Below are 12,878 nucleotides of genomic sequence, written 5' to 3'. Positions count from 1 at the left end.
CGTCGTATTGCGCGGTCGGACGTCGGATCGGACGGTTTCGTCGTACATGTGTTTCGCGCAGCTGGAGCTGATCGCCAGCGGTTCGCAGTCAAAATGAACAGCTTCCAACATCTCTTGATAGCAATCACTCTCATCGCTGATGCGATCAATGTCGAACACTTTGACAAGGCGAGCGATGCCGTAGACGTAATCGTCACGGAACGCAAGCTCGAAACGTGGAAGGTAAACGAGGAACCTGAGGTTCGAGACGCCAAGAGAGCCAAGTCTGAGTGCGTGCAACGAGATACCGCGCTGGAGGCTGGCTACGTAGCAAGCCTCTAGGGGCCCGCATATAAGTCGATTTATCCACGAAACTATCGCGCCATTTTTATTACAAATTTAGTAGAAGTATAAGAATATACAGTGGATTCTAGCAGTATAGTTATCTCATATTTTATTTTTGGCGTGTCATAGTCCACTCTCTGTGTGTAATCTTTGGTCGACGTGTCGATCGAAACCGAAACCATGCCACCCTCCACCGTGGCCAACTAGATCCCAGAGTGCAACGCGCGCCGTGTTGCATGCAGGGCTCACTGCGGAAAGCTACCGTCGCTTGTGCAGGAGATCGGAGGCGCGGATGTGGCGTAGCAGAGAACATGCCGACGTTCAATCGTGTCGCCTGTTTCTCTCTATGCCCTCGGTGGAACATGGTAGCCGATGAAAACGTCGCCCCCACCGTGGTCGCCCCCTCGCAGCCGTAGCTGCTCGTTGTTGCTGGTCCGACTTCGAGGTGTCCGGACCGGGTGCGCCGGTCGCGTAGCACTCCACGAGCGCAGCAGACGCGAGCTAGGCGATCGTTCTCCGTGTCGTCTGCTTTCCGGTTTGGAATCGTGTTTTAAAACATTGCTCGCGTTATAAAACTACGCGATTATACTGTACCTGGTGGATACACAACGTTCAATGGTCAAAGAACCTTGCAGTTCGTTAGATTTTAGTGTAGGGCGTGTATTTCGCAGCAGTTCGTTAGATTTTAGCGCAAAGCGAGAAATACGATTCGTCTCAAACTGCGCGTGCAAGGTCGCTTTCCCTCTAAAGGTCGGATCCAGCAAGGAAAAGAAACGCAATACCAGCGATACTCTATGTAGGTACCAGCAGAGCCTCTGTGTGCCGGTAAAGGCCCCCCTCCGAATACACGGCCCGGTACGGGTGCCGTCGACGTGCTCGGATACCGAAACAAGCCAACGAAGCGACCAAGCCATATGACCGAGCCAGACCAAGCCACCAAGCCAGTCGTACGTGTAGTGTGTAGTAGCCGAACTGGCCGAACCGCCGAACGCTGGTCCGCTGGTCCGCTGGTCGAACAAATGCTTCTTTCGCGTCATAACAAGCTGCGTAAAGGTGAGACAGATGAGTGATTTGCACGCAAGATTCCAAGCTCGACATAATCGAAGACGTCAACGAACCGATGTCCTCTTGCCGATCTGCTTGGAAAATTTCTAGGCATGACTGAACGGGCGTTCGAAAACAACTTCTCCGACTACGACGGCAGCTCGGACGTTTTTCTGCCGGACGGAGAGGTGCGTCCACATTTCTGCATTCCCTTCAAGCTAGGGTGACCAGACGTCCCGTTTTTGGACAGGACAGTCCCGTATTAAAACAATGAAACAGTGTGTAAAACTAACGACGAAAGTTACTTGTCCGACTCCGGAACAGTGTGCTCATAGTTCACTTTTGTACCCCCCCCCCCCCCCCCCCCCCCCTTTTAAAGGCCGACGTACAACCTCGGTTTCCTGCAGGGAAGATAATCCTCTTAAGATTTCCCCTTTTCTAAGCTGCGAGGGGAGCTAAGTTGGGGCAAGGTAAAAAGTGGAGAAAATTAGTAAAGGAGGAGGCGAGCAAAACTGGAAAGCGCGATGTGTGTATCGGCCTTTAAACCAGAGCCTCCCGTTTTTTACCCTAAGGAATATGGTCACCTGACTTCAAACGCGCTGCCAAAACGCCGGAAACCGAAACTATCGCGGCCGATTTGTTTCAGTTCACGAACAAGTTGGAGCAGGAGAGGCGCGTCCTGGAGCTGGCGGGAGTGCTGGAGAAGGACCTTGTCAAGCGCACCAACCGGAATGACCTTTCGGTGTACACCGGCACCAAAGGTGTGGATTAAGGGTTATCGAGCATTAGTTCGCAGTTTCTTGTATTACCAGGAGTGGATGCAGGTGCTCTCAGAGGGAGGGAGGGAAAAGGGGGACGGGGAGGGAGGAGGGGTTAGCGTGTCAGGTGTATGGGAAAACATGCCTTCCCGCCCTAAGTTTTGGCAGATTTATTTATTTGAAGTTACCCCGCATCGCCAGAGGAATAGCAAGGGGGGTACATTTTTGCGAAAACAGAAGTACAGTTCACATGTATCAAAACAGAAGAAGAAAGACCACAAGCACTCAGTTAAAAACTGGACAGATGTGGAATTCAAGGGGGGGGGGGGGGGGGGGGAGAAGAGAGGAGGAGGAGGAGGAGGAGAGAAGAAGAAAAAATCACGCCCCTCCCCACTTTCCTCTAAATCCACCACTGTTACTATGGCACACGCTGCACGTTCCTAGCCACCCAAAGTGCAATAAATATCAGTATTGCACATTAAATCAAAAGGCCAGATTGACCGTTCCAATCAATGGCAGTACGTGAAAAAAAAAAAAAGGAGTTTTGAAATATGACGGTTTTTGACATCAGGAGTCTTACATCGAGATTATGGCCAGTACGATAATGGCGGCATTCTCGAGGATTTATGTACTCCAGCCCGTGTCTGAGACACGGGCTGGAGGAAAATTTGTGAAGAAGAGATAGCCTTGCAAGTTTGCAACATTGGGAGAGGAGTGGGAGCCTGACAGGGGTTCGAAGAGATGTGATGGTTGTAAAAGAAGAACAATCCGGATAAATAAAATTAAACACTCAATGCTGAGCCGTTTTAATGTTATTCATGAGGTAGGCTTGATGGAGGTACGTACCAGATGGCAGATCCGTATTCAAGTCTTGGGTGGATAAAGGATGAGTAAGCAAGCATTTTTAAATGAGGAGTGGTCCTTTTCAAGTTGCGCTTCAAATCACCTAAAGAGCAACTAACAGGGGAGATGTATGACTGATATGAGTGACTCAGAAAAAATCAAATGAAAGCAAGATATTTATAAAATTAATGTTTTACAAGTTAACGCTGTTCAGTGAATAGAAGAAATTTGAAGGTTTAGAGCCACAAGTAAAGGACAGTCTTGCACTTTTGGACGTTGAGGGACATCTGCCATGTTCCACACCGTGCTAGGATGTGGATGAGGTCATCTTGGATAATCGGTGATCTGATGGATTAGTCACTTATGATACGCTCCATTACTTTGCACAAGCCAATTGTTAGGGAGATGGGACGAAAGTTCCAAGGGGAGTACTTGTTGCCATTCTTCAAAATTGGGACAATCTTCCTCACCTTAAAGTCCGACCTACAGAATCGTCTTCTACCAGGGAAAAAACCGGTTCCCAGTTTCCTTCTCTCCATTTCCACTCGCCCACGTTTCCCCTCCTCTCCACACAGGAGCGGATCTCTGAACTACTCCCAGTAGAGAGGAGGAGGGTCTCCCTCTTTCTCAAATGGAATTGAGGGAAAGTTTGCTTCTTTCTGCTTGTTGGTCGGCCTTTAACCGTTCACACATTTGTGACTTCTGAAGACCGAGTGCCTTGGGCAATGCAATCCAATTTACGCGTCTACCTTTTTTTAGGTTTCCACGTCTCTTGTAATTCGGGCAACGCTGCGGGCACAGAGGGAGTAACTGAATATCAGTGCGTCATATTTTATCCGGACGACTTGGAAACCTCTTCCCCCTTTGGAAGAGCTGCCCCATGGTGTCGAACGCGCAGAGCATGGAACGAAATCGTGACGTTTTTGGTTCTTAAAGGGGCAGTGCAACGATTTTCAGACTTTGGCCAATTAATTGCGGAAATTAATCTGCGCAACCTATGAAACGAAAAACCGAAAGCCGCATTTTCTTGCGAGCACTAGTTCTTATTTTAAAAAAATGAAACAAATTGAAGGTCGAAGTGCCTCTCAACTCTCCACGCCGACTTTCGAGTGACGTGTCTGGGGGTTCACGTGGTTTCCCCTTGGGCCCTCTCTTCAGAGACTCCAGCCGCTTCCTCCGCGATTGTCGACTTTCAAAGGATTAGCCTCGTGAAGGTCGCGGCGAGCAATAAACACAAAGGACGGTTCGTGACGGGGCTGACGGCGAGTGTTGCAGCGGAGGGGGACAGGGTTTGTTGACTTCCACGTATCCCCCAGAGACGCCGTCATTTTAGTTCCCGTAGCCACCACCGCCGGCTGCAGATGGGCAAATAATTAGTTTTTTCCCTTGCGATTACGCAACAGAATAGCCGCTTTTTGGGAAAAGTGACTCGTTTTTGGTCACTTGGGCTTGTATGAACAATATGAAAAATGCAAACTGCCAATTCTTTCAACATTAAAACCGTTGCACTGCTCCTTTAACGTCAGCCGAGGGGAGAAAGCTGTTCCGTTCCCGGGTAGCTCCGCCAATGCTGGAAACTCTTCCGAAAACCTATGGGAGTGGCGGCGAACGTGACAGTGGCGCCTCTAGCGGACTCGGAGTCTACAAAAGCAGGCGATGCAATGGAAAAGTATAGGCTCCACGACGTCCTCAAGCTTTGCGTGCCCCGTTTAGTCACTACGGTCAGTCCGCTTGCAAAGCGGAATCCGCTGATCGCAACTACAGCGACAAATAGATAACAACGCCTGCAGAAACGAAGATAGAGCAGTTTATTTAGCAGTCTCAAACGCCACTCAATGTATGAAACGCATTTGAAGCGCATCTGGGAAGCAAAACAAAAAAAAGTGTTTAGCTACTCGATTTATGTTGTAAGAGGTTACTGTTTATACGTTACAAACTGCATTGTCACAATTTCTTACCTGAATAGGTGGTTATTAAAACTGCTCAAACAACATGTTAAACTTACCAGAGCAAGCGCACCAGCCTCTGCGGCATTACAAAAACAAAAAGTAATGAGAAAAATGACCCTGCAAACACTTTCAGAACTTTGCAGAAAAGTTGGAGTCCTTATCCCAGACGAAAATAAAAAGAAATGGGGGAACAGTCGCGAACAACGGCAAATGAAACAAAAAAGTTAGCAGACGATACAAAGATACAAATAACCCAGCAAAGACCTCCTTCCACAACGACGATCGCACGTGGCATTGGTAGGAGCATTGAAAATTAGCAGGTGGTGCTCGCCGTAGGTGTTGGGGCAGCAACAAACAAAGCGAAAGCAATGAAAAAACTATTAAAAAAGAAAAAAAAGTGCTCTTTTTTTTTCTTCTTTTTTTTTTTCACTTGCGCATTATTTGCTTGTTTATTTTCTTTCGCGGGCGGTGTTGTTAGGAAGTAAGAACAAAATAGGGGAAAGGAATAGCGTAGTTTAGCTCACACTGCATCTGGCCTGTCGTCCGTAAAGTTTTCAGCGATCTCCGTGGAGTTGTCATAATCGTCTGTTGAGGCGTCAGTTCGCATATTTTCCTGCAAGGAAAATATGCGAACTTCAAGTAAACACAGGAAAGAAAAAAGCAAACAAAAAACATAAACGCAGGAGGAAGAAAGATCGCGGTGGTGTGGCATCGCCTCAAGCATAAAAAGAAAGTAGACTTTGAAAAATGGTAGGAGGTGCACAACCATCCAACAAGTGCTTTTTTTTTTCTTTTTTATTAGTTTCAGTAATAGCGTTAGATTTGCTTGTGCACAGTCGACTTCTTCCAGAGCATACTAATATTGCAGTAAGGTACGTAGTTCGAAATTGCCTTTTGCTCCTCATCCGGAGACGATCGGGATTAGCCAGCTCGACTATTGGACGAAACGGTTTTAAGCAATACATTCATGAGAAATTGCAATTGCAACAACAAAACGAATTGATTGATAAGAACAGTAAAGTTGAGAGGTAGCTATGTTCTGAAATTTTTTTACATTGCCCTTTTTCAAGAAACAGGGCAAAGGTACCTTCGTGTTTTGCCCGACTTACGTAAGTTCTGACAGAGTGTTTTCTTCAGGAGAGCCCGAAAATTGCGCCCTACAAGCTGAACATTCAAAACGGTGAATACCCGTGACACTTCTTTTTCTATTTGTCCTCTCGCACGGAGATGGGCAAAACCAATCTGTTGTGGAGAAGACTCCGAGCTCGGCAGGGGTGCTGCGATCACTTTTCGCCCGTGATCCGCGGGAGTTGCCAGTATTGGCTTACATGGTATTTGTCCTCGGCCTCACCTCCTTTCTCCATCTTCCCCTCCCCCCCACATTCCTTAGTCACCGCGGCAAGGGGAACCCTCCGGCGAGGGAAAAGGGGGGACAGAGGACCAAGGACGTCATGAAGGAGGTTATTTTGTGCCTGTTTTTGTAATTTTAATATATGTTTATAACTTTTAAAATAAAGCGAATTTCGTGAAAATAAAAAGTTCACTTAAGTTACTACGTTCAGTGCGCTCAGGTTCAGTGCAAATTAAAAAACCGCAAAAATTCGTTGCAGGGCTCCTTTAATATCTCTTACAACGAGAGGACACACTGGCGCCGCCTATGGGGTAGCAGTGGAAACATGGCGGTCCCACATATTTTCTATTTCTCTTGCGCATCATTCTTTCTTTCTTGGATCGAAAAACTTTTGTCAACGTTATAAACAACCATTTCTTATAGATATTATGCACATTTGACCTCTGATATTCCGCAAAACCTTTGCTATTGTGAAATGCAGTTCCAAGGTCACTGCATGCCGTAGATAGCACCAGCGTGCCAGTCTGTTCTCTCATTCTAAGAAATTTTAAGATCTTTCAAGGCACTTGGTTTTAAGGAGTCGCAAGTGTATGAATGGGCCTTAGCAGTCATAAGGCAGAACTCTTGAGCAGAAACTAAAAAAATCCACAGGCAAAACGAAGACTGTCGGAAGCAATACACGGTCGGTCTCACCCTTGCTGCGGCCCCTCTGTATAAACAAACACCTTGTGTTTCATGATTGCACAAACACGGCCAGCGGTCTTAACTTGTGTCTCCACTTGGCTTGGCTCGGCTTGAACTGGCCAGTGTACCTCACTTTGGTGTGGCGCGTTGTGCCGGCCACATGCATTGTACAAACATGATGGTGACAGAATGTTTTCAATGTTTCCTATACATGAAGTCATCTCTGTTACGTCACGGCGCGGTGGTAGCGCGTCGGTTGCACTTCCGGTCTGGTTCTGTGGGCAGAAGTCCCCATGCCAGACGTGTATTCCTGCGTTGTCTTGAAAGGAACCAGACAAAAACCTGCCTTCTCGTCAAAACGCCGCAGCTGGGGCCGTACCAAAAGTGTCGAGAAAGGTTTGAATGTCAGTTTTCACGTGCTCGGCTTGTCCGAGAATCTCAATATGTTCCGTGAAAAGGGAAAAGCAGACGCCGTCGGACTACGATTGCTTGGGCGGGAAGCACTTTGGTTTGAATTCACGGATACTTGTGGTCATGAGATTTATTTGTTTTGTTCCAACATGAACGCCATAAAACCGTCAAGTTGTGCGAACCACGTGCGGACTACGTTCAGTGCGTCTTCAATTTCAAACGGTGGCCGGATCGTTCGAACTGTCGTCTGCTCTTTCAAACGTTTCTGCTTGTCGTCTGCTTTCTTAGACGACGACGGCCTGTAGACCAAATGTTGGCGCAGTACTTGCGGTAAGAAGTAAGTGCAGGCCTCAAAAGACTAAAGTTTGAAGGTTGGTAAGCAGGCTCGATGTAAACAGTAGATACAAGGAGATGTTGATCATTGTTACCAGTGACCATCACAGAGTTGTTATGCCTACTTCACTTGGTCCGATTTGGCTTGCGATTTTCAGTATCAACTTCGACCATCTCAGCTACGGTTCACACTTTTGCGGCCCGAGCGGCGTCGTGACTGAAAATTGAGAACGAAATCTCATCATACGAATTAGGCTGTAGCGTACATACGGCGGTGTCCATGCGGAATCAATCGCCACATGTCATATTATTCACGCAAAGTTTTGCGGTGTAACGAGCCTCAATAATTTCGCTGACGCCGCTCAAGTAGTCAGACATTGCCCAGGAAGACGTAGAATCAACAATTCAAACGTGAAATAGGGCAGGGGGACTCACACCGACGCCGACAGCGTCGCATTCCAATGGTTTATGGGCGACGGCGAGCTTCTTGCCCACACCCCCATCGCGCATGCGCGGCGCCGGTGGCGTCCGCTAGGGGCGCTCCAGTTTGTTTGTAAACATGAGTTGGTGTATTCCTGCCTAGTAACTTTGCTCCCCACACCCCTTTTTTTTTTTTGCACTTAATCTTCTGCATTCAGTCGGAGGGCAGGCTTTCTCCCTGCTCAAGTGCCTCATGGCCGAGCTCAATTCTGAATATAACGCGAGGTATGTTTCGGAGCACATAATTTCGAGAAAAAAAAAACTTGCGTAATACTCATGCAAGTACGGTACTTCAGTGTTCATATGTAAGCTGTCAGTGGTACACCTTTCCAATCCACTCGCAGACAGGCAAAGAAAGGCACAAAGAATGTGAAGATACTTTGTGCCGGACAGTGCCAATTCAAAGTGCTCCTTGTTCTTGTCTAACCCCATTCAAAGTGAAAACTACCGTGTGTTCGTTGAGCCTGTGTGAAGAAGCAGCAAGGGGGGGGGGGGGGGGGGGGGTATTTTTCTGATATCGGGCCGGGGGCTGCATGGAACTGCTTCGCATGGGGGCTGCACATTGCCGACCCCTGCCTTAGTGTAACACACAATAGGTTTCATTTTATAAATTCTGTGTCGCAATAATGTCGAAAAAGGGAAAGTCGGTCTATTTTGTCTTTTATAATAGAGATGGTCATGTTTGCTTGCGTAGGTGAGGGAGATACATGCCCGAAGGAGATCAGCTGCCTATCAGAGCCCACGACAGGCATTCTCTTCAATTGCTGTTTCTGCACCCATGTCACCAGGGATCAGCGTGGAATCCTCACTCATCTGGTTGACCACGGTGATGAACAACTCAAGTGCCAGTACTGCTTCGAGTTTTTTTCCAAGGAAGAAGATTTGAGATGCCACGCTGAGATTCACAAGCCAGAAAGAAATTTTGGGTGTCAACTAGGCCCAGCAGCATTCTGGAAAAATAGTCCATTGGTCAATCGCATTCAAGCCCACACTGGTAAAAAACCTCCCAAATGCCAGGAATGCCTGCAAACTCTTTCTCTGTGTAATTGCCTGAGGTCTCATATACAAGACCAGACGAGCAAAAAACTTTTCAAATGTGAGCTATGTCCCCAGGCCTTTAGGGACAACGCAAAGCTGACCCGCCACAGTCGGACACACACAGGCGAGAGACCTTACAAATGCGAGCAGTGTCCCCTAGCTTTTAGCGACACTCAGAAGCTGACTTGCCACATTCGAAGTCACACCGGTGAGAGGCCTTACAAATGCGAGATATGTACCCAAGCCTTTAGCCATAGAGGAAATCTGACACGACACATTAGAACGCACACAGGCAAGAGACCTTGCAGATGCAAGCAGTGTCCCCAAGCCCTTAGTCGGAGCCTGAAGCTGACCAGCCACGTTCAAACGCACACGGACGAGAGACATTACAAATGCGAACGATGTCCACAAGCATTTAATAGGCTTGGAAACCTGATCCGTCACATTCGAAAACACACAGGCGAAAAACCTTACAAGTGTGGGCTATGTCTCCAAGCCTTTAGTGAGAATGCCAAGCTGACCCGCCACATTCGAACGCACACTGGTGAGAGACCTTACAAATGCGAGCAGTGTCCCCTAGCCTTTAGTGACAGCCAGAAGCTGACTCGCCACATTCGAACTCACACAGGTGAGAGACCTTACAAGTGTGAGCTATGTCCCCAAGCCTTTATCTCTAGAGAAGATCTGAAACTACACATTCGAACGCACACAGGCGAAAGACCTTACAAATGCAAGCAGTGTCCTCAAGCCTTTAGCCGGAGCCTGAGGCTGACCATCCACCTTCGAATGCACACAGGCGAAAAACCTTACAAATGCGAACAATGTCCGCAAGCATTTTGTGCGCGTGGGAGCCTGGTCCGCCACATTCGAAAACACACGGGTGAAAGACCTTACAAATGTGAGCTATGTCCCCAAGCCTTTAGTGAGAATTCAAAGCTGACCCGCCACATTCGAACGCACACTGGCGAGAGACCTTACAAATGCGAGCAGTGTCTCCAAGCCTTTAGTGACAGCCAGAAGCTTATCCGCCACATTCGAAGTCACACAGGCGAGAGACCTTACAAATGTGACCTATGTCCCCAAGCCTTTAGCCGTAGAGAAAATCTGACACTGCATATTCGAACGCACGCAGGCGAAGGACCTTACAAATGCAAGCAGTGTCCCCAGGCCTTTAGTGAGAAGCTGAAGCTGACCCGCCACATCCAAACGCACATGGGCGAAGATCTCACAAATGTGAGCAGTGTCTCAAAGCCTTTAGTCAAAGTGAAAAGGTGACCTGCCATTTTCGAATGCACAATACTGAAAGAGAAGTTCAAGCAATGCTTCACGTCTCGTGCGTGTAAGAACTTGACACTATGCATTCAAATGCAGGAGACACTAGAAATGGTATGTCCTATGACTTGTCCAGGTCTGCTGGGCCGAGCAGAATTTTTACAAGAAATTGGCCGTGGAATTTGCAAATAGCAGCAGTCCGAGTTTCGCTCCGAGTCTGGTCAGCCATACGAACACAGACAATTGCTTGCCTTTGTTGGCAGTTTGCACAAGGCTTTCTTTACATAACATATACGATTGGGCCAATTGGTTCATCATTTGAAGTAAAAAGAGCACAGACACGGACAGCCAAAGAGGACAAACAGCACTGGTGTTTGTCGCCTTTTACTCTTTTAGTGTCTTCGCACTGTTTGTGCTTTCTTTACAGTGCTGCTTCCTAGCCACTAGAAGTTGTGTGAGGAGAGGAGGTGGATTTATAGTAATGCATTACCTTTAAAGGGATACTTCAACGAAATTTGAAATATTCCCGTCGTGTTCAAAAATAGGTTGAGTATGATCCACAATATCCGTAAATGACAATCGCAGATTTGTATTTTGAGCCTGGGGGCTGTATTTTTAGTTATTATTGGCCCACTCTGGCAAATGCTCGGAGAAGGCCCAGCGGAGACCACGTGACATCCAATGCAATCGTGACGTAGGTCGTCTCAAGACGAGCAAAGCTATGGCGAGGCTGACGTCGAGAGGATGGCCTAGTCGTTCCAGCCACCGAAGCGGCTGCTTTTGTATGAGTTTTGAGTGACGGGTTAATCTTCTGTAATCTTGTAGGGGGACAATAGCGACTTCTGCGACACACGAAAGGCATTCTCGGGAAGAGGGGAGTTCCTCCTGCCCCTCTTCTCTCGTCGTGGCCGGAGACGAGACAACCTCTGTCACTAGCTGTCAAGGTTCCTAGATGGGCATTACAAGCGAGGCGTTAGTGACATCCACCAGGTGCTCTTTGCTAATCGTTTAATTTGTTTTAAAATTCCTTTTTGTGACTTTTTTAACAAGATATTGGTATGTTCGATGTGATGCTGCTTTTTTTAACATTTTGAACGAAGATTCGAAAAAATGAGCGGCGAAATTTCGTTGTAGTATCCCTTAATAATAATGCAAATGGAAAACAGCCTTCACTAACCACCTCAGCCTGATACATCTCGGTGGCCCCTATCTAGAAAGGGACTAGACCTGCCTGAATACTTAGTGTTCAAAGCATTTGTGTGGGAGTTGCCTCAGGAATGAAAACTGTAAAGACAATTTTATGTAACTTTGTCAGTTTCAATTATATGCAGACTTTTTGCATTGAAGAACGTACAGTCATGACTCGTTAATATGAACACCTCTGTTTGTCCAAAAGTTGTCCAGAATGTGAGTCGTCCATAATAACAAGACAAAATTTTATGTATTTGCCCAGTGTGTCCTTGAAAATGGTGTCCATATTAAATTGATGCTGAAGCGGTTCTGTATTTGAGGAAGAACATGTAAAGCAGGGTTCTCAAACACGTGGCCTGCGGGCCGTATGCAGCCCGCGACTCGCTGGGACGCGGCCCGCAAGAAACCGGCTACGAGTCCCAGTTCCCATGTCTCAAGTGCTAGAAATGGCATGTGCCATAGTGATCTGATCTCGTCGATTACTTTTCGCTCGCTTTTAACGTGTTCACATAGTTTATTCTTATATGCGTTCATTGGCCCTTTGTTTCGATTTATTTTTTGCTTCCCAGCTTTTTGTAATGCACAAAAATTCCGCTACTATAGTCCGTTGCAACCTAAGAACGAAGGGCGAGGGTAAGACGGGCCGGGGAGCGTATTGTGAGACCCCCCACGGCAAAGCCCCGCGAGAGAGAAAAGAAGGAGGGAGAGGAGGAAAGGAAGGAGGGAAGAATACCGCGATTGGCTGGCGCAGTCACGTGGTACGCGCGCGCTACGGGCTGTTCTAAGCTGCGTGCAGCCCCCCTCCCCCCCGCTACCGCCGACGCGAGCAGACGCCCTGCCGTTTTGTTTTGGAGTACTCCACGCCCCAGTCGAAAAAGTGCATTGGTGCAGTCCTAGATATTGGAAGGTATCGTTAGTGTGAAACTGGATAACATACGCGCACAGGTCTCAATGCTGACTGGGCAGCTACGCTACGGCCGTTTTATGCTTTCTGCCGTAACGTTCGCGTACTCCAGGGCGGAAGGGTGTGTTTGGGCCTAAGGACCCGTGACCGCTGCCAGCGTTCCGAAGTCATTTACGGCCTGGAAATAAACCCAGCTCGTTTGGCTTTCGCTAAAACGTCCAGTGTAGCTAATGTTTTATTTCATTCGAACGACGCGCCGCTGCGGTGTTGTGTAGTCTGCCCTACAGCGATGCCCA

General features: G+C 47.7%; 2 protein-coding genes across 2 annotated transcripts; both read left to right on the top strand.

Annotated features, from left to right (window-relative positions):
* The first annotated feature begins 571 nt into the window (after positions 1–571).
* On the top strand, positions 572–2,196 carry LOC121045611. Its single transcript, XM_040498587.2, has 3 exons — positions 572–1,377; positions 1,480–1,556; positions 2,015–2,196. Exons 1-3 carry the CDS (start codon positions 1,239–1,241, stop codon positions 2,138–2,140), a joined length of 342 nt encoding a protein of 113 aa, XP_040354521.1. The 5' UTR covers positions 572–1,238; the 3' UTR covers positions 2,141–2,196.
* Positions 2,197–8,692: 6,496 nt separating this feature from the next.
* LOC120850368 (zinc finger protein OZF) lies at positions 8,693–12,282 on the top strand. The gene has a single exon (XM_040222847.2). The coding sequence runs from the start codon at positions 8,850–8,852 to the stop codon at positions 10,488–10,490; it is 1,641 nt and encodes a 546-aa protein (XP_040078781.1). The 5' UTR covers positions 8,693–8,849; the 3' UTR covers positions 10,491–12,282.
* Positions 12,283–12,878: the final 596 nt, after the last annotated feature.

The sequence above is a fragment of the Ixodes scapularis genome, unplaced genomic scaffold, assembly GCF_016920785.2.
Source record: "Ixodes scapularis isolate PalLabHiFi unplaced genomic scaffold, ASM1692078v2 ptg000317l_1__unscaffolded, whole genome shotgun sequence".
NCBI lineage: Eukaryota > Metazoa > Arthropoda > Arachnida > Ixodida > Ixodidae > Ixodes > Ixodes scapularis.
Note: the sequence above shows the minus strand (reverse complement) of the source record. Positions and strands in the feature narration are given on the sequence as shown.

Bases quoted from the DNA above. Each gene is read 5' to 3' on its own strand.
- LOC121045611 (XM_040498587.2), top strand. From the start codon at position 1,239: ATGACCGAGCCAGACCAAGCCACCAAGCCAGTCGTACGTGTAGTGTGT. The intron at 1,378-1,479 runs GTGAGACAGATG...GAAAATTTCTAG, and splicing joins TCATAACAAGCTGCGTAAAG to GCATGACTGAACGGGCGTTC. The intron at 1,557-2,014 runs GTGCGTCCACAT...GATTTGTTTCAG, and splicing joins TTTTTCTGCCGGACGGAGAG to TTCACGAACAAGTTGGAGCA.
- LOC120850368 (XM_040222847.2), top strand. From the start codon at position 8,850: ATGGTCATGTTTGCTTGCGTAGGTGAGGGAGATACATGCCCGAAGGAG.